Here is an 18,312-nt window from a genome sequence, read left to right as displayed (position 1 = left end):
CAGCCCACCAGGCTCCCCTGTCCCTGGGATTCTCCAGGCAAGAATGCTGGAGTGGGTTGCCATTTCCTTCTCCAATGCGTGAAAGTGAAGTCACTCAGTCATGTCCGACTCTTAGCGACCACGTGGACTGCAGCCTACCAGGCTCCTCAGTCCATGGGATTTTCCAGGCAAGAGTACTGGAGTGGGGTGCCATTGCCTTCTCCACTTAGTTCCCTGACCAGGGATCAAACTTGTGACCCCTGCAGTGGAAGCTTGGAGTCTTAAGCACTGGACCACAAGATCACTCATAGGTGATCACTTTTGTCAGGTGCTGGTTCCTTTTATTTCATTTTGAAAAAATCCTTCCCCATTTCCTTAGCAAAAAAACATACTGTAAAAATATCATTTTTCAACTTAAAATATTCTGGAGATTAGTTCATATCAATATATGAAGATGATTCCTAATCTTTTTTACAATTGCATAGCACCTTACTGTTTTTAAAGAATTTTAACTAGCCTCATGCTGATGGACATTTGGGTTGTTTTCAGACTTTTATAAATAATGTCACATTGAATAGCTTTGTGCATTTGTCATTTTGTGTTTTGAACACAGATTTTTACATGTGGAATTACTGGGCTAAAGTGTAGATGATGTGAAATTTTGCTAGCTCTTGTCTGTTTCAGTTCAGGCTTCCATAGATAAAATGCCATGGACTGAACAGAAATTTGTTTCTCAAAGTTCTAGAGGATGGAAGTCCAAGACCAGGGTGCCAGCATGGTTGGGTTCTGGTGAGAACCTCTTCAGGGTTGCCGCTTGCCAACTTCTCATAGCCTCACATGAAAGAGAGCAGAGATGGGTAGTAAGCTCCCTCATGACTTTTATAAGGACACTAATCCCATTCATGAGGGCTCCATCTTCATGATCTTATCTAGTCATGATCACCTCCCAAAGGCCACACCTAATACCAATACAGGGATGGGCAGGGTTTCAGGATTTGAATGTTGAAGAGACACAAACTTTAAGAGGTTGTACCACTTTGCATTCCCATCAGTAACAGACAAGAGTATCTTACAGGCTGTTTTTATTAGTTCACCTGATAGGGTCTTATTAAAAGGTAACATGGCCTCAGGTTTCTTTTGATTCAAATTATGTCTAACACTATAAGACATGAAAACTTCTTATTTTTAATGCACATGAAAAACACCTTAAATCCCTTATTGAATAAGGCAAGATTGAAATAAGGATGAGCCAATCACTTTTGTTGTCCTGATCAGGAAGTATTAGAAAGGATATTCTTGTGTGTGCCCTGAAGACACAATTTAATAGAGTAGGTGTTCGCCAATAAATAGAGAACTATGTCTCAAAAGTGTTAGAGTCAGATGGCAGATAAACTATTTTGGACAGTATCTGTGGATAAATTATTTTGAGCAGAAACCAGATGTGATATTTCATTATTATTTAGTATCTAGGAAAATTTAAGCTATTCATTTTCCTCCAACATTTTTACTTTTGCTTTGTTTTTGCATTTCAAACAAATTCATGAATTTAACTGCCCCCCCCCGCCCCCCGCCACTAGTTTGATACCATAGCTTGTTCTATGAGCTTATTGGCCAAGGAAATACCAGCAATGGTTTTCAGTCAACAAATGAAATATTCACACGGAATTTAGTTCATCTTCTGCAGCAGCACTGCTTACCTCCAAATTTTATTTCTTAATAGAATATTGAAAGTGAATCAACAATAACTGTAGCAAACACTTTCATGGTGCTTACTGTGTACCGGGCATTAGATGCTATAAAAATAATTCATTAAATCTTCACCACAACCTTATGAAATATATTCTATTATTATCTCCATTTTGCAGTTAGGAAACTGGGAATTGAAGAGTTAAAGTAATAAGACCAAAGCGACATAACCAGAGTCCAAATCTGGACCCAGGCAATATGGTTTCAGAATATAGTCATTTTAACTGCCATACTCTTGCCTCTTATTGACAAGAAAATCAGTAGCTAAGAACTGATGATAAAGAGAATCCAATGGTAATGTGATCACATAACATGACTCACCTCAAAAGTCTGAAATTTTATTATTATTTTTTTCCTGGCTGATAAATATCAATCCTGAATCAGGTCTTCCGGGATTTTCACAAACTCTCTAGGGACAGTAATTCCTAATACTTTTCAAAGAAGAACTATAGAAAGCAGAGAGGAGGCCAGAAAACATGATGGCAGTGGAAGTGAAGAAACCCCAGGAGTCAATTTACAGGTATAATTTGAACTGGTTGTTGGCAGAGAACACAGTTAACTTCATCAAAGACATCACCAGTCTATGTTATCCCCAAGCTATGAGTACGTATATTGTCATAGTACTGAAGGAAAATCAGATTTATCTCACCCAAATGATGTAGGCCAGAAGTTCAGAGATGAGTGTCTCGGTCCTTTATACTGTAGGGAGGAGCTTCTGCCACCTAGTGTTCGTGAAGAAAATGGCAAGAGTTTGGAATCACCAATCCTGTCCTTCCGCAAGTCCAGAAATGTTAACGAGAACTGGTCGCAATGGCCATCTCACTTTTTTCTCAAGTTATCTTCCCTCCAGTGAGAATTAGAAAATATTTGATATTACTAATTCTTGTGGATAACTTAAGCTACAACAAATTTTTTTAAAATTTGACAGCTGTTTGATATGTATCTTTAATTTTAGGATTTATAGCTTCCTAAAGGAAATTAATGGACATGGAACAACAGACTAGTTCCAAATAGGAAAAGGAGCACGTCAAGGCTGTATATTGTCACCCTGCTTATTTAACTTATATGCAGAGTACATCATGAGAAACACTGGGCTGGAAGAAGCACAAGCTGGAATCAAGATTGCCAGGAGAAATATCTATAACCTCAGATATGAAGATGACACTGCCTTTATGGCAGGAAGTGGAGAAGAAGTAAAGGGCCTTTGATGAAAGTGAAAGAGGAAAGTGAAAGAGTTGGCTTAAAGCTCAACATTCAGAAAACTAAGATCATGGCATCTGGTCCTATTACTTCATGGCAAAAAGATGGGGAACCAGTGGAAACAGTGGCTGATTTTATTTTTCTGGACTTCAAAATCACTGCCAATGGTGATTGTAGCCATGAAGTTAAAAGATGTTTACTCCTTGGACTGCTGCAAGAAGCACAAGCTGGAATCAAAATTGCAGGGAGAAATATCAATAACCTCAGATATGCAGATGACACCATACTTATGGCAGAAAGTGAAGAGGAACTAAAAAACCTCTTGATGAAAGAGGAGAGTGAAAAAGTTGGCTTAAAGCTCAACATTCAGAAAACAAAGATGATGGCATCTGGTCCCATCACTTCAGGGGAAATAGATGGGGACACAGTGGAAAGAGTGTCAGACTATTTTGGGGGGCTCCAAAATCACTGCAGATGGTGATTGAAGCCATGAAATTAAAAGACACTTACTTTTAATTTTAAATATGCTGTTTTAAAAGACAGCATATTGAAAAGCAGAGACATTACTTTGTCAACAAATGTCCATTTAGTCAAGGCTATGGTTTTTCCAGTGGTCATGTATGGATGTGAGAGTTGGACTGTGAAGAAAGCTGAGCTCTGAAGAATTGATGCTTTTGAACTGTGGTGTTGGAGAAGACTCTTGAGAGTCCCTTGGACTGCAAGGAGATCCAACCAGTCCATCCTAAAGGAAATCAGTCCTGGGTGTTCTTTGGAAGGACTGATGCTAAAGCTGAAACTCCAGTACTTTGGTCACCTCATGCGAAGAGTTGACTCATTGGAAAAGACCCTGATGCTGGGAGGGATTGGGGGCAGGAGGAGAAGGGGACGACAGAGAATGAGATGGCTGGATGGCATCGCCGACTTGATGGACATGAGTTTGAGTAGACTCCGGGAGTTGGTGATGGAGAGGAAGGCCTGGTGTGCTGCAATTCATGGGGTCACAAAGAGTTGGACATGACTGAGTGACTGAACTGAATGGAAATTAAAAATGGTTAGGCTCTGAAGTTAGATGTAAAGGGGATAATGAAACAGTAAGGGGACAGGGCATAACCTTTAAAAGAATGACATAGCTTTTGTGGACACAAAAAAAACTGGTTAGAACCAACTAGGTCCAAGATGGCAGAAGATTCAGCTTCAGACCTTGAGCCTTATATGCTCACTGTAATGTATCAGCATACTAAATTACATACCCATAGGAGCCATGACAATTCTGAGGCTGATCATAAGAAGTCAAAAAGTTGGTAATTGCCCAATTCCTGGAAATCTCCGCCCCTTCTTCAAAATAGTCGGAATAATCTTCTTGTTCATTAGCCTATGAAACTGTGTACAATTGTGTTGGTTGCTCAGTTGTGTCCAACTCTTTGTGACTCTATGGGTCGTAGCATACCAGGCTCTGCTGTCCATGGGATTTCTCAGGCAAGATTACCGGAGTGGGTTGGCATTACCTTCTTCAGGGATCTTCCCTACCTAGGGATTGAACCCTCGCCTCCTGCATTGCAGGAGGATACTTTACTGCTGAGCCAGTGGGGAAGCCCAGCCTATGAAATTACCCAGCCCATAAAAACTACCTCCCTCATATTTCAGGGCCTCTTGCCTTCTGAGATGGCCCATACTCTGTCTGTGGAGGGTGTTTCTCCCAAGGCTGTTCTTGTCTTTGAGATGGATGACATTCTATGGCATGTATAGCTCTCTAAATAAATCCACTTCTTACCTATCACTTTTTGTCTCACTGAGTTCTATCTGTGATGACACATAAAGAACTTGAGCTTCATTAGGTCCTGAGACCAGATGTATGATCTTAATTAAAAGGCAGTGGGTTCAAGTCCCAATCTGAGTTGTGTGGTTTCAAGAGGACCTTACAACTGCCTTTGAAATTACAAGTCGGCCAACCTGGAGTCTCCTTCCTCCAAACCTCCTCCAGGGATGCTAGGCAGCGAGTGGGGAAAGGACTGTTGCAAAGACCTCACAGCTGTTGTTACACTCCTCTGTTAGGTAAACAGGCATACATAGAAAAATCGGGCTGTATCTGGGAACAGTTTATACCATCAGAGTGTTGCTTTCCAGCTGTGGAACCTGGATACTAGTCTTGAGATGTTGATAGAGAAACGTAAAGGAATGATATCCTTCTTAAAATAGAATAATGAGTTCTTGAAGATTTGAGAAAAAAAGCATCTGAAGGCGTTTTCAGGTAGAGATATCCGAATAGGTGGTGACTGCAGTTTTCTTCAGAGACTCACTTTCCTGTAGGCGTTTTGTTGTGCCAATTATTTCTATCACCCTCATGCTGGCTCCCGGGAATATACATTTCTTTCTTCAAAGCCCAAACTCCTTGGTTCTCTTCAGTACTATGGAGCCATGCTGGATTTTTCAAAACATTTTTACCGGTGTAAACCATTGGGTGGTTTCATGGATGATCATTTTCTTCTTTAGCCTTTTTTGACGGTTACTGATTTCTTACTATGTATTATTTTTATAATCATCTTAAAAATCAGACTTTACAAAATTCAAAAGGAAAACAGGCAAGTAATAAAAATATAGCTAAGCATAACAACAGCAGGCTTCTAATTTTACCATGCTGTTGGTTTTCCAAACGTTATCATTTTTGAGGGCCTTACCAGACCAGCTCACTTTTTCATTTTCAGTGGTACTCCTTTTGATACCTTATGTACCTCACTGCGAAAACAATGGGTGGACTATGGAACTGATGGCTCTTTGAGGGTAAATAATCTAAGGTATATCCTTAAGTAGATACCAGCATCCGAAGAAATCACCTAGCTCCCCACCAACTTTCTCAACTTCCCAGAGATAAAGCAAAAGGCTGCTTTCCCTCAGATCGAATTAAATTTGAAGTTAAGAGCTGTCCAGTTGAGCAGATGGTGAACCCTGGGCCAGTTGGGTGGGTAGGAACTGTTAGTAAGGCATCAAGTTGTCAAGGTGAACTTTTGAAACCTATGTGATTTTAGCTTTTAACAAAGGAAGATGGTAAGAATATAGATGTTTGCTTAGGCTGTTGTTTAGTAGTAGTAATTGCTGTCGTTTTTACATTGAACTGTTTACCTTTCCTGCTTACTTATAGTGCATTACAATTATTGTCAAATAACTACTATTAAATCGTTTAATCATAAAACTGTTGATATGCTCAACAAATACGGCATTTTATGTGTCACAGTAGTCATCTGTTTATATAGCTCAGCTGTTTGTTCATACTCTAAGAATAAAATAGAACCTAGGATTCACGCTTGTGGTGATGATCTTTCTCCTCCTCTTTGATGGGATCGGATCCAGTGACAATCTAGGTTAAATCAACCCTAATAATTAGTAATGGAGAGCTACTTTGAAGGATAAATCTAAGACCATTTGTTAAGTTCTGGGTGGAGGGTAAAGTTTCTTTGAAGAGAAGTTGGAGAATTCTACTTGTATGTTGGAGAAAGTGAAAGTGAAAGTCACTCAGTCGTGTCCAACTCTATGCGACCCCATGGACTGTAACCCACCAGGCTCCTCTGTCCATGGAATTCTCCAGGCAAGAATACTGGAATGGGTAGCCATTCCCTTCTCCAGGGGATCCTCCCAACCCAGGGATCAAACCCGGGTCTCCTGCATTGCACGTAGACTCTTTACCATCTGAGCCACCAAGGAAGCCCATATGTTGATTTCCCCTAAATTTGCTTTGTTCTTTATCCCCCTTTGATGGAGGTAGGGTTTTAAAATAATTTCTGCTCTACCCTAGGTGTAGTTGTGGTTTGTGACATTCTGATTAAAAACATATTTTGATTATTCCCTCATACCTTTTGTCCCCCTCAGCATTCCAATTTCTCTAATAGTGTTTAAGGCTATAAATTTTTTTCCATACTCTCACCTTCACATTTTTTGATAATCTTGTTTACTTCATACTTTCTCACCCCTTTCCTAGTCACTATTTGGAGGGAATAATGTCTTCAATTACCACCATAACAATAAAATACCTATTATCCTTAAATCCTAATCATCTGGGGTCCAGAAGGCATACTTAAATTTCACTACATTAATTCCATTACTGATATGAACTACTGCTCAAATAATTTTTAAAAAGATCTGAAAAGTTCATTAGTAAGACAGAATCTAGGAAACGTGCCTGTACATGAAAGAGGTAGAAAAAATGTTTTTTTTTATTAGCATGTTCAAGGTAGTCAAGATGTTAACAAACATTTCAATCCTCACAACAACCCTGTGAGGTAGGTATGTCACTGTTTCATGATAAGCTAGAATTATTCCAAATAAAGTGCAATTCATAAAAGAATAAATCTGCATCAGGAATAATTTTGTTAATGGTACCATTTATGTATATACTAATATTTGTGTTTCTGTATACTTTGATTCATGCAGTAAGGTGCCCCCAGAAAAGTATACTATAAATCAAACCCTATTTAAATACGTGCGGAAACTATTTAAACAAACTCTGGGGTGAATTAAAAAAAAAAAAATAGATCACTACTTTGAGCAAATACTACGAATATTTCTTTTTTACATGATAAAAAGGCATACTCATCAATGTTGCACTTATATTTATCCATTCTTCAGTAAGTTATCTTAACATGGCACCAATGCAAGACTTAATTTATTGAATTAAACCTTAGCAATTTGGTAAATGGCAGTGAACTGTGATGCTGTGTAGAAATCTCCAAATATATTGCACTCAATCTCAACCCCAGACCTAGGGACAACCACACTGAAAACACTAAAATAAATGATGATAGATTTCAAAAAGTATTTTCCCTTGAGAACATTACTTATTACTTTTCCTTTAAATTGCAAAAGGAAGAGAGATCCTAGGTCTTTGAAGAAGAAACATAATATTCTGATAACTACACACTTTCGGTGATTTATACTGCAAATCAAAGAAAGTTTCATGGTATCGATTTACTATTATTAAGGCAGCACACAGATGTTACCCCCAAAACCTAAGTATTTTTCCCTCTGTGCCAATGTGACTTACTAGGAAGAGAAAGACAACTGACCTTTGAACAACATGGGTTTGAACTGTGTGGATCCACTTATACAGGTCTTTTTTTCAGTAAACATGTACTGTAGTACTACATGATTTGAAGTTGTCTGAATCCAAGGATGTGGAAACACAGGTATGGAGGGACAACTGTAAAGTTATATGGGGAAATTTTGGCTGTTTGGGGGATCAGGGCCCTAGCCCCCAAGTTGTTCAAGAGTCAACTGTATTCTCAGGCACCCATTTTCTTTTACATACATGTTTAAAGTACATTTCCAATGTTCATTCAACATTAGTAAACATACAGTTTGCCTGACACTTTTTATAGCTGTCTTATCTGCAAAATAAATTTTTATTAGAGAACCTCTATTACATTTAAACATTAGTTATATAATTTATTTGAGTAAAAATAAGCTTAATTAAGCTTGGAGCTTAGTTAACACTTAAAATCCACTGCTAGGTTTTAATACTTTAGCAAGTAAAGTTATTTGCCATGATAAAGAAATGATTCAAGTCCAGAGAAACATTCTTACCAAAGTATTTTTAAAAACTTGCTGCAGGGACATTAGGCAAGTCAGGTAAAATAGACTAAACCATCTCTAAGTTGTACATTCAAATCCAAACTAGATCCAATAGTGCACTTTGGATTATAATGAGGTAGGGCAAATAAATACAGTCAGGTATTTTGAACTGTTAAATTTATATAAACTGAAAACTTATTTGTACCCAGGTTTTATTTGGATATCCAAAAGGAAAAATTGAGAATTCAAATGATGAAGTATTTTCTCAGATTCAAAAACAGAACTGTAAAAAATCTTTGAGATACATATAAATAAAAAATACAAATGCTACAAGATATATTTTATTTCAACATAAAATATGCTTGTATAAAAATAACCTGGGATTAAGAAAAAAGAAATACAAACATTTTTGCATAGATTCTCTATATAAAACATTTACCTGGGGCTAAACACTAGAAAATACACCTCTGAAACTAATATAGTTGAACTATTTCCTTGGATACCAAGTATATACAAAACAAAAGCCCTTCATCTGGGGGAGCATGGGCAGGAGGGAAAACAATATAATTTAGCATCAGTCTATATTTATTTCTCTGTTGCTCGAATATAAACCAATGATGACAAGAGGAGAAACTCTGGGGGTTTATTTAACAAAATTAAATTCACATTTCTGAGGCCATCATAGTGCATCCAATGTCCATCAATCTGAAAGGCTGCAGAATAATGATGTTCCTCTTTGTTAAACAATGTGGCACCTTCCAACAAATACCTGCAAATTAAATGACAAAGTGTGGCCGAAAATCACAGTACTTTGTTCTTACAAAAAAACAGTCCTTACATTCTTAACTAAGGAATAAGATTATTTGCATTCTGTTATCTGAAAAAAGACATTCATCTGTAAAAAAAAATGTACTATAATTGGTAATTTGGAGTAAGACGTTTAAGAATTTTAAAAAATGATACATTTTTAAGGGCATTATTTTAATAGATTAACTCATGAACTGCATGGTTCTATTATATAAGAGAAAACACAAGAAAATGTTTAAAGGCAAAAAATTAAAAGAACCCCTTGTATCTTAATTTGGATTTTAATTGAACAATGACAGTAATATTTTATGTTTAAATGACCTCATACTATACACTACTTTGGCCTGAAATACAAGTAATGGCCAGCCAGAATTTACTGTTTCCTAAGTCTTAGATACTATCTTAAACACTTTAGACACTGTCATCTCTGTTTTATAGATAAGAAAACTGATGTGTAAACTGGTTGCTACTGGATCAATGTCACATCGCTTGAAAGGTAGGGCTGGGATTTGAACCCAGTTCAGTCGATTCTATAGTCTAAGTACCTAACTGCTATGTACACTGTCAGCAACTGACTCCCTGTAGTATATTCTGATCTTATTTAGGATACATTCATTTAGAGATAGCTTTTATTTTTTTTTTTTAACAATATGTATTTCCTTAAGAGCTAGTCAAAATCATGATAGAATAGTAGAAAAATATAAATAAAATTCTTTTATTAGTCATGTAAAACAAACAAAAAGCACCTACTTGTGATCAGATAAATCCAAATAATAGGGGACATATGCAAGATCTTCAGATTTCCAATGCTGCATATTTAAGACAACAAAAGGGGGTGCCCCGTGGCAGAACACTCGTTGAGAAAATTCTCTTAAGCCACCACACCTAAAATTGAAAATAGGCATGAACTTTATTACACTTGAGACAAAGCTGCCTTTTATCACTCTGAGTTGTCCTTATCACTTAATTTCATAATAAGCATATTATCTATTTAGGTATGGGAAAATTGTATGACTGTATTAATACTTTATATGCCTAAGTCTCAGAGTTTATAAGCTGAGAGAGTCTATTTATGAGAAAATGACATTTTTAAAACTCCAAGAAAAGCTAACTATGTTTATCTCAGCTTATAAAAGCATGTAGTCTTTTGAACTGACAGAAACGTTTTTATTCAGAAAAAAGGTTTTCTTTCTCTAGGCTGGTTTCAAATGAGAATAATGGCAGAGAGGCAATAAGATGATTCTTACAGTCTTCTTTAGACTAAATAAAATTCCCTGATTGGCTCCTGTTGCCATTACGATGCAGCAGATTCTGTTTTCTTAGAAGCACCAGGTATTAAGCATATGAATTAAAATAAAACAAATACAATTAAACGGTAAAATCTCAATTAACCGGAATGCTCAGGGGACAGTATTTAGTGGACAAACACTGACTAAACTAAGTTATCTGGAAACCATTTTGTTTCAGTATTTGTTGCAAAAATACACCTAGTTCACTTTCTGGACTTAAGTACAATTAACTGAAGGTATTTTATTCTTTCCTTCTTTTGTGATTAATTAGGTGTAAGATCATCCTTCTAAATATTAATTCTCCTTGTTCAATACTGTAGATATAAAAATTAAGAGACTGGGGTGAATATGTTCTGCCTCTTTGGATTTCCTTTTTCTTTTCTTTAACTAGGTTAAACTTTTTGGTTGTCATTTACTGCTTTCTCACTGACTCAATGTACATGAGTTTGAGTAAACTCCAGGAGTTGGTGATGGACAGGAAGGCCTGGCATGCTGCAGTCCATGGGGTTGCAAAGAGTCGGACACGACTGAGCAACTGAACTGAACTGAACATAAATGAAGAGTACAGAATCCAGTTAATTGAGGGTCCAGATTAGCTGGGTTCCAGTTAAGCAAGGTTTTATTGTACCTACTCAGCAGTGGGGGAAAAAAAGGCATTTGCTTTGTATTCATCAAGCAACTGCAGCACAGCATAAAATGGTATAGTAAACTAGAAGGTATCAAGATTCCAAAAATATAAGGTTTCCTAAACACTTGTGAATTGCTGTTTCATAACAAGCATACCCACATCCAGGTTTCTTTATAAGAAACACAGAAATACTTTCATCTTAAATGTCTATCATATACTCACCCATGCTCTTCACACAGTTCAATCCTGGAACAGAATAACTCATCCACAGCCAGTCGTATCAAGTTTCCATGTGGAATTTCTTGGGGAGGACTATAACAATTGCAAAATGCATGTAAGAAATGCTTCAGCATTTTACATGTAAATATATTAATGTTGCTCAGTTGCAAAGTCGTGTCCGACTCTTCGTAACCCCATGGACTGCAGCCTGCCAGGCTCCTCTGTCCATGGGGTTTTCCAGGCAAGAATACTGGAGTGGGTAGATACTTTCTTCTCCAGGGGATCTTCCTGTCCCAGGGATTGAACCCATGTCTCCTGCTTAGTGGGTGGATTTTTTACCGCTGAGTCACCAGGGAAGCCCAAATATATTATGTGGATAACAAATTTTACAAGTCATCCATTATTAGTAAAACACATATAAAAGTGTAACCTCTGTTATTCATCTCTGTATTTCTTACAGACAGTATAGAAACCAGTTGAACTTAATAAACATTAATGCATGAAACTTTCTAAGAAACATTAAATATATATGTAAACTGATCCTGAAACACACAGTTGTTGCTTTAAAAATTTCTGAGAGGATTAAATAGAGTGGATCCTGGTCCTGATGTAAGAAAGCAGGATCCAGAATTAGGAGAGCAGCTGATTAGTTACCTGACTCAATGTTAGTGACAGCCAGTGTTGGCCTCAGTTTCCTGATTTGTTAAAAAAAAAAACTTCCTACATACTTCAGAGGTTGTTTTACATACAGGATTAGAAAATAGGCAAAAGACTAAAAAGTTATATAGAGTATAATGAAAACTATTTATTGAGAGGCACAAAATGCTAGTATTAATATAGGGCTGTAAATACATTATAGTTTCAAAACATATGTAAGTTAAAAGATACTAGTTTTTTCTAAAAAAACAAATTTCTGAAGCACTTTTAAAAAGTCCATTATGGTTTTAACAGTAACAACTTTTTCCCTGATGGAAATTTCACAATCAACATCATCCTATCAGCAATACAGCAAAATGGCCCAAGTGTATTTCAGAACAAGAGAAACAATAATTGGTAGTCTCTAAAAAGAATAACAGATCTTCTGCTTTCCCATTGTCTTAAGTATAATGCTGTAATAGTAAACTAAATATGCTATACAGAAAACGTGAATATGTTTGGGTATGTGACGTACAATCCCACAAGGGAACAATCTGTTCGGCAGTTTTCTTCCTGGACCACAGGGCCAAGTATGCTTTCTGACAAAAATGTGTTTGGATCTGTTTTTCTGTCCTGTTTCCCACTGCCACCCGCAACCCCCACACTGGCAATTATCCCTTTTCCAGCTCATGTGCCCTTGGGGCTTTAATGTTTCCCAATACTCCACTAGGGTTTGCCAGTTTGGCCTTCCTCCCTGTCATTTTACCAGCTTGAAGGCCTTCCTTTTCTCCCCTCAGCAGGCTATCAGTACCTTTCTAGCCAATAAAAAATTTCCTTACATCTGTATCCTTTTCAGGTATTAATATTCCCAAGTTTGGGATTTCTATCTCTAATTATGCCCTGGCCATGACATGGAGTACTTTCAATCTTCCTGTTCATGTAGAACTAGCCTACCTGACAGGGATCTATTCAGAGAGGGAAACATTTCAATATAGTATTAAGTGTCGTTGGAGAGGTTAAATCTGTGACACAAGGCATTATCTTCCTAGCCATATTAATAATTTCTGAGTGAGAGGAAAACATTGTGCATACTGAATAGGTCATTATTTTGCAAGTGAAATAGTTATCAATTGGTTTTGTAAATCCTGACATGTTTAGATATAATAGAAGAGTAATATTTTTTTTTTTATCATGGAACCCACTAAAGAGTCTTGCATTTGCCTGGCTGCTTTATTTATAAGTTGTTGTACACAGGGTCTGTACATTAAGAAGTACTTTGACTATATCTATCTATCTATTTTCCTATCTATCCATATCATGCATTATAAGCATACTACTTTTGCTAAAAGTGACAAAAGAGACTTTAGAACAACTTACTTTATATTAATTGTGCGTTGCTGATCTTCCTGCACTCGAGTGGGGCATCGCCAGTTGGAACAGTAACTCTCTTGTATGGTTGACATGAGATTTTCGAGATTTTTTGTAAAATTATCATGTTCATTCCCAAACAAATCAATGATTAATGAAGCTTTATGAACTTCAGACTTGTATTGCTGTTTTTCCATTTTGTCCCAAATCCAAAGTAGCTTCACGGTTGTAAAACTGTAGGTGTCCATTAAATAAAGAAAACAGTCTACAAACTCTCTACCTAAATGAAGAGAGAGTTCCCGGGGGAAATTTTCATTTTCGTTGAGAATGACATACAGCAACATCAAGAATCCATCTATGGTGCAGGTATTTTTCAGTCTTATTTCAACATAGAGTGGTGTACAGGAGACTGCTTTGCGGCCAGCTTTGATAGTAAAAACACCTCCCCAAGGAAGAACAGGCCTCCAAAATGAGCGATCTTGGTTATAGTTATTTTTAATTGATGCTTTGATCTCTTCAAACAGTGTCTTCATCCTGCATTTTAAAAGTTTAAGATAGTACTTGTAAATTTGTGACTATCTTTTAAATGCATGATATATGTTGAAATGAAAATAGAGCTATCTAAAGATTAAATTAAGTTTGGTTAAATAGACTCCTAAAGGAACAAAAAAATTTTAAAACAATTCAAGCCATGAGCCATTTTTTCAGCAACATGCATGGTCTCTGGAAAGACCATTTAAGAAGTTGTAACCTTTTTTTGAAATACAGAATAGTCATCTGATGGACCTTTTTATTAATTATCAGTTCAGTCGCTCAGTTGTGTCCGACTCTTCGCAACACCATGGACTGCTGCATGCCAGGCTTCCCTGTCCTTCACCAACTCCCAGACCTTGCTCAAACTCATGTCCATCTAGTCGGTGATGCCATCCAACCAATTATTATTGGTTATATTGCAGATTTTATCACTGACAGAGGAAAATCTTGTAATGAAAAAATCCTAAATAAAACTATTCAAAGATACAGTCTAAATTTGGTTGAGTGCATTCCTAATGTAAACCTCTTCCTCCAAAATACGAGCTGTGTTTCATTTTCTTGTTAATATGTGTGGTTCTACTTATGAAACAGATATGATGGAATTCTTAGTTGGGGTACAGAGAAAGGCCGACTGGTTTCGAAAGATAAAATATGAAGAGTACTGTAATCTTGAGAACTTAATCATATTAGCACAGCTAAAACAAAAATCATTTCTATGCACTTGGGGATTTTCACTTGCAATTTAGGACCATGCTGCATGCTAAGTTGCTTCAGTCGTGTCTGACTCTGTGCGACCCTATGGACTGTGGTCGGCCAGGCTCCTCTGTCCATGGGATTCTCCAGGCAAGAATACTGGAGTGGATTGCGATGCTCTTCTCCAGGGGATCTTCCCAACCCAGGGATCGAATCTGGGTCTCTTACATCTCCTGCATTGGCAGGCGGGTTCTTTATCACTAGCGCCACCTGAGAAGGACCATGCCAGATATCCTGTAATTTTAAATACAGAGGCCAGGCTGGGACAATCTTGTTCAGAGTTTGGTTCATTATCCTGATTCTTCTCTCTGCATGTTTTGGGAATGAACTGAGGTGTCCTCCTTATTTAAACGGGCACTTATCTTCCCCCACCCTTATGGCAGAAAGTGAAGAGGAACTGAAAAGCCTCTTGATGTAAGTGAAAGAGGAGAGTGAAAAAGTTGGCTTAAAGCTCAACATTCAGAAAACTAAGATCATGGCATCAGGTCCCATCACTTCATGGGAAATAGATGGGGAAACAGTGGAAACAGTGTCAGACTTTATTTTTCTGGGCTCCAAAATCACTGCAGATGATGATTGCAGCCATGAAATTAAAAGACGCTTACTCCTTGGAAGGAAAGTTATGACCACCCTAGATAGCATATTCAAAAGCAGAGACATTACTTTGCCAACAAAGGTCCATCTAGTCAAGGCTATGGTTTTTCCAGTGGTCATGTATGGATGTGAGAGTTGGACTGTGAAGAAAGCTGAGTGCCGAAGAATTGATGTTTTTGAACTGTGGTGTTGGAGAAGACTCTTGAGAGTCCCTTGGACTGCAAGGAGATCCAACCCGTCCATTCTAAAGGAGATCAGTCCTGGGTGTTCTTTGGAAGGGCTGATGCTAAAGCTGAAACTCCAGTACTTTGGCCACCTCATGCGAAGAGTTGACTCATTGGAAAAGACTGATGCTGGGAGGGATTGGGGGCAGGAGGAGAAGGGGACGACAGAGGAGAGATGGCTGGATGGCATCACCGACTCGATGGACATGCGTTTGGGTGAACTCCAGGAGTTGGTGATGGACAGGGAGGTCTGGCGTGCTGCGATTCATGGGGTCACAGGGAGTCGGACACGACTGAGCAACTGAACTGAAGTGAACTATCTTCCCCCCAACCTTGAGGATAACTAAGAGCTTGGTTTTAAAGTCATTGACAGTATTCTAATAAACATGTTGGTGTCATATGTATGTATATAAAGCAAAATTGAAAAAAATTAAAGAATGAGGTCCTAATGAAACTGAATTGAAAAAAATTGCTTTACTTTATTTGGAACAAACAAATGTCTAAACTAAAAACATCACAGGGTTTTCCAGTATGTTTCATGTTTTGCATTTTCATGAAAACGGGAAGCATCTGAGGAGGAGGAAGACAGAAATTAGTGACTGAGGTCAGTGTCTTATTTTGATCATAGTTTCAAGTGCCACATCCTCCCAAGCACAATATGAATCCAACTCTCAGTGCTGTAGACCTATGTGTTTTGTGCAGAAAATTAAGTTCAAACCTATTTTCTAACACCAGCAAACTAAAAATTCAGTTTTACCACACACACACAGTATTTCTGACTTAGGCAAGATACTGTGGACTCTAAAATATTCAACACTATATTTAGTCTGAAGTGTAGATGTTTATATATAGTTGCTAACATGCTGGCTCTAGTCAACCACTTAGGAATAAGAGGGAGTGGCAAATTTACAGCCAAGGAAACACAAACTCAGTTTCTGCTTAATGAAGAAGAAATGTTCCAGAACATATTTTTTTTAAAAATCACAAGGTATTTAAATATTTAAAACATGAAAATAACATTCCTCATGGTTTGACTGATTTCTGTGGCATTTTAAAGAACTTTATAGCAAAGTCATTATGATTAAGAGCCTGAGTTCAGATTCTTAAATATTGCATTAGAAAGGAACTGTAAATTTCTGTAGTATTTTTTGCCAAATTATCTTTTAGACATGACTAAATAAGTACTGCTCTGTAAAGCAAGTTGCACTCTAAGAGAATTAAACATATATTTTATAACTACATATATATTTAAAAATATATACACACACATAAAATGATTTCTCTAGCCTTTTTCTGGAGAAAACAAAAGGAGAAAAAGAGGATTGGAAGAACTAAAGGACACATAGTCTAGCTTCTGCAGTACCGTGGTGATTTGTTCTAAAGTAAATTACGATAAAAGCGACTAAAAAAGACCAGAAAATGTGCAAAGAACTTTACTTAAAATTTTCTTTTAAGTTTTGGCCACACTGTCAAAAACACCGTTTCGTTAGACAGTGATTGTAAGTCCTGGAGGATTACTGGCTTTATTTTCCTGCCTCAATAGGCCCCCTAGTTTGAACAAACCAGGAAGACTCCCTAGACTTCTATTTCCTTGGCAAAAAACGACACCTTTTGCGGTCGTTTCCAAGGGTGACAATCTGTACTCCACGCTGGTCGTGAAGACCAGACCATTTACCCAAAGCATTGAATACCATACACCCTAAGAGTTCGGGGGTCCTGAAGGTCCCCTCCCGAGTTAGCTCCCCCAAATAGTCGAGAAAGAGGCCCGCAGTCCCGCTCGAAGCAGCGCGGGGCTGGGTACGCGGTGGGCCCCCACCTCCACCCCGCCCACCCCGCCCCCGGCCCGCAGCTCCCGGGAAGGCCCGGCACTGAAGACTGGCCCTGGACTGCGGGTGGATCCCCGAACCCGGAGCCGGTGAAGGGGCTGGGCATCCCCTGCCCGCATCCGAGCAGTGGCCCCGCTGAGCGCCTGGGACTGCGGGTAATGGGCAAGAGGGCCGGGCCGCGGAAGGCGTCCGGCCAGTCTCCGTCCACCAGGAAGCCGACTTTTCGTACCTCCCCGGGGACCGAAGACCGCCGGTGCCGCCGCACCCGTCGCCGCCGCCGCTTGCTCATGGAGAGTCCGTGCCGCCGCCGCCTCATCTACTAGCACTGCCGGCTGTTTCGGCCTCCCCCGGCGTGAGCGCTGGGCTCCGGTACGGCCTCCATCGCACCCGCCGCGGCGGGAGCCAGAGCAGCTCCAGCGCCCAGGCCCGATCCGACCGGACCCACGGAGCCAGGACCGCGGGACGCGTAGCTTCTTATTACGGAGGAAGATTCGGCCTGACCTCCTCCCCCCTCCCCCCAACCCCGGGACCTAGTCTCCAGCTGCCGGACGCCGCTGCTGCGCAGGCGCGAAGAGGGCCCTGCCAAACGTGCGTGTGGAGGGTGTGTACACAGCATCCGGATTCACCCAATGGGTACCAGGATCAGGTGCAGGGGGCGGGACCTCGCAGAAAGGGGAGGTGTTCCAGGGTTAGAAAGTGGGTGGGGCAGCCGGAAGTGGGCAGGGTTTGCACGGAGGCGGAGCTTTGTTGGCAAACCTGCTTGGCTTTTAGGGGTTTGTACCATTTTAGGACTTTACTTGATTTTGGTTTGCTTCTGCTTCTGGGTATTTCAAGTTCTTAAGTCAAAAAATGAAAGCTTTGTTTTCTTTGTAAGCTAAAGTTGTTCAAACTTTTGATTTAAGTATGTATTTAAGGAAAATTGAGTTAGTGTGTTAAATACTAATTTTAGT

The 18,312-nt window shown here is 38.9% G+C and overlaps 1 protein-coding gene across 2 annotated transcripts; it reads right to left on the bottom strand.

The window, feature by feature from the left end:
- Positions 1 to 7,112: 7,112 nt before the first annotated feature.
- On the bottom strand, positions 7,113 to 17,870 carry C21H14orf28 (chromosome 21 C14orf28 homolog). 2 transcript variants are annotated; one of them, XM_005222228.5, is made up of 5 exons: positions 17,592 to 17,870; positions 13,441 to 13,965; positions 11,431 to 11,520; positions 10,042 to 10,176; positions 7,113 to 9,253 (listed from the first exon to the last, which is right to left on the bottom strand). In XM_005222228.5, exons 2-5 carry the CDS (start codon positions 13,962 to 13,964, stop codon positions 9,070 to 9,072), a joined length of 933 nt encoding a protein of 310 aa, XP_005222285.1. In that variant the 5' UTR covers position 13,965; positions 17,592 to 17,870; the 3' UTR covers positions 7,113 to 9,069.
- Between the last annotated feature and the right edge of the window lie 442 nt (positions 17,871 to 18,312).

Source organism: Bos taurus, chromosome 21 (genome assembly GCF_002263795.3).
Source record: "Bos taurus isolate L1 Dominette 01449 registration number 42190680 breed Hereford chromosome 21, ARS-UCD2.0, whole genome shotgun sequence".
In the NCBI taxonomy this organism is placed as follows: Eukaryota; Metazoa; Chordata; class Mammalia; order Artiodactyla; family Bovidae; genus Bos; species Bos taurus.
The sequence above is the reverse complement of the archived record's forward strand: the minus strand, read 5'-3'. Positions and strand labels throughout refer to the sequence as shown.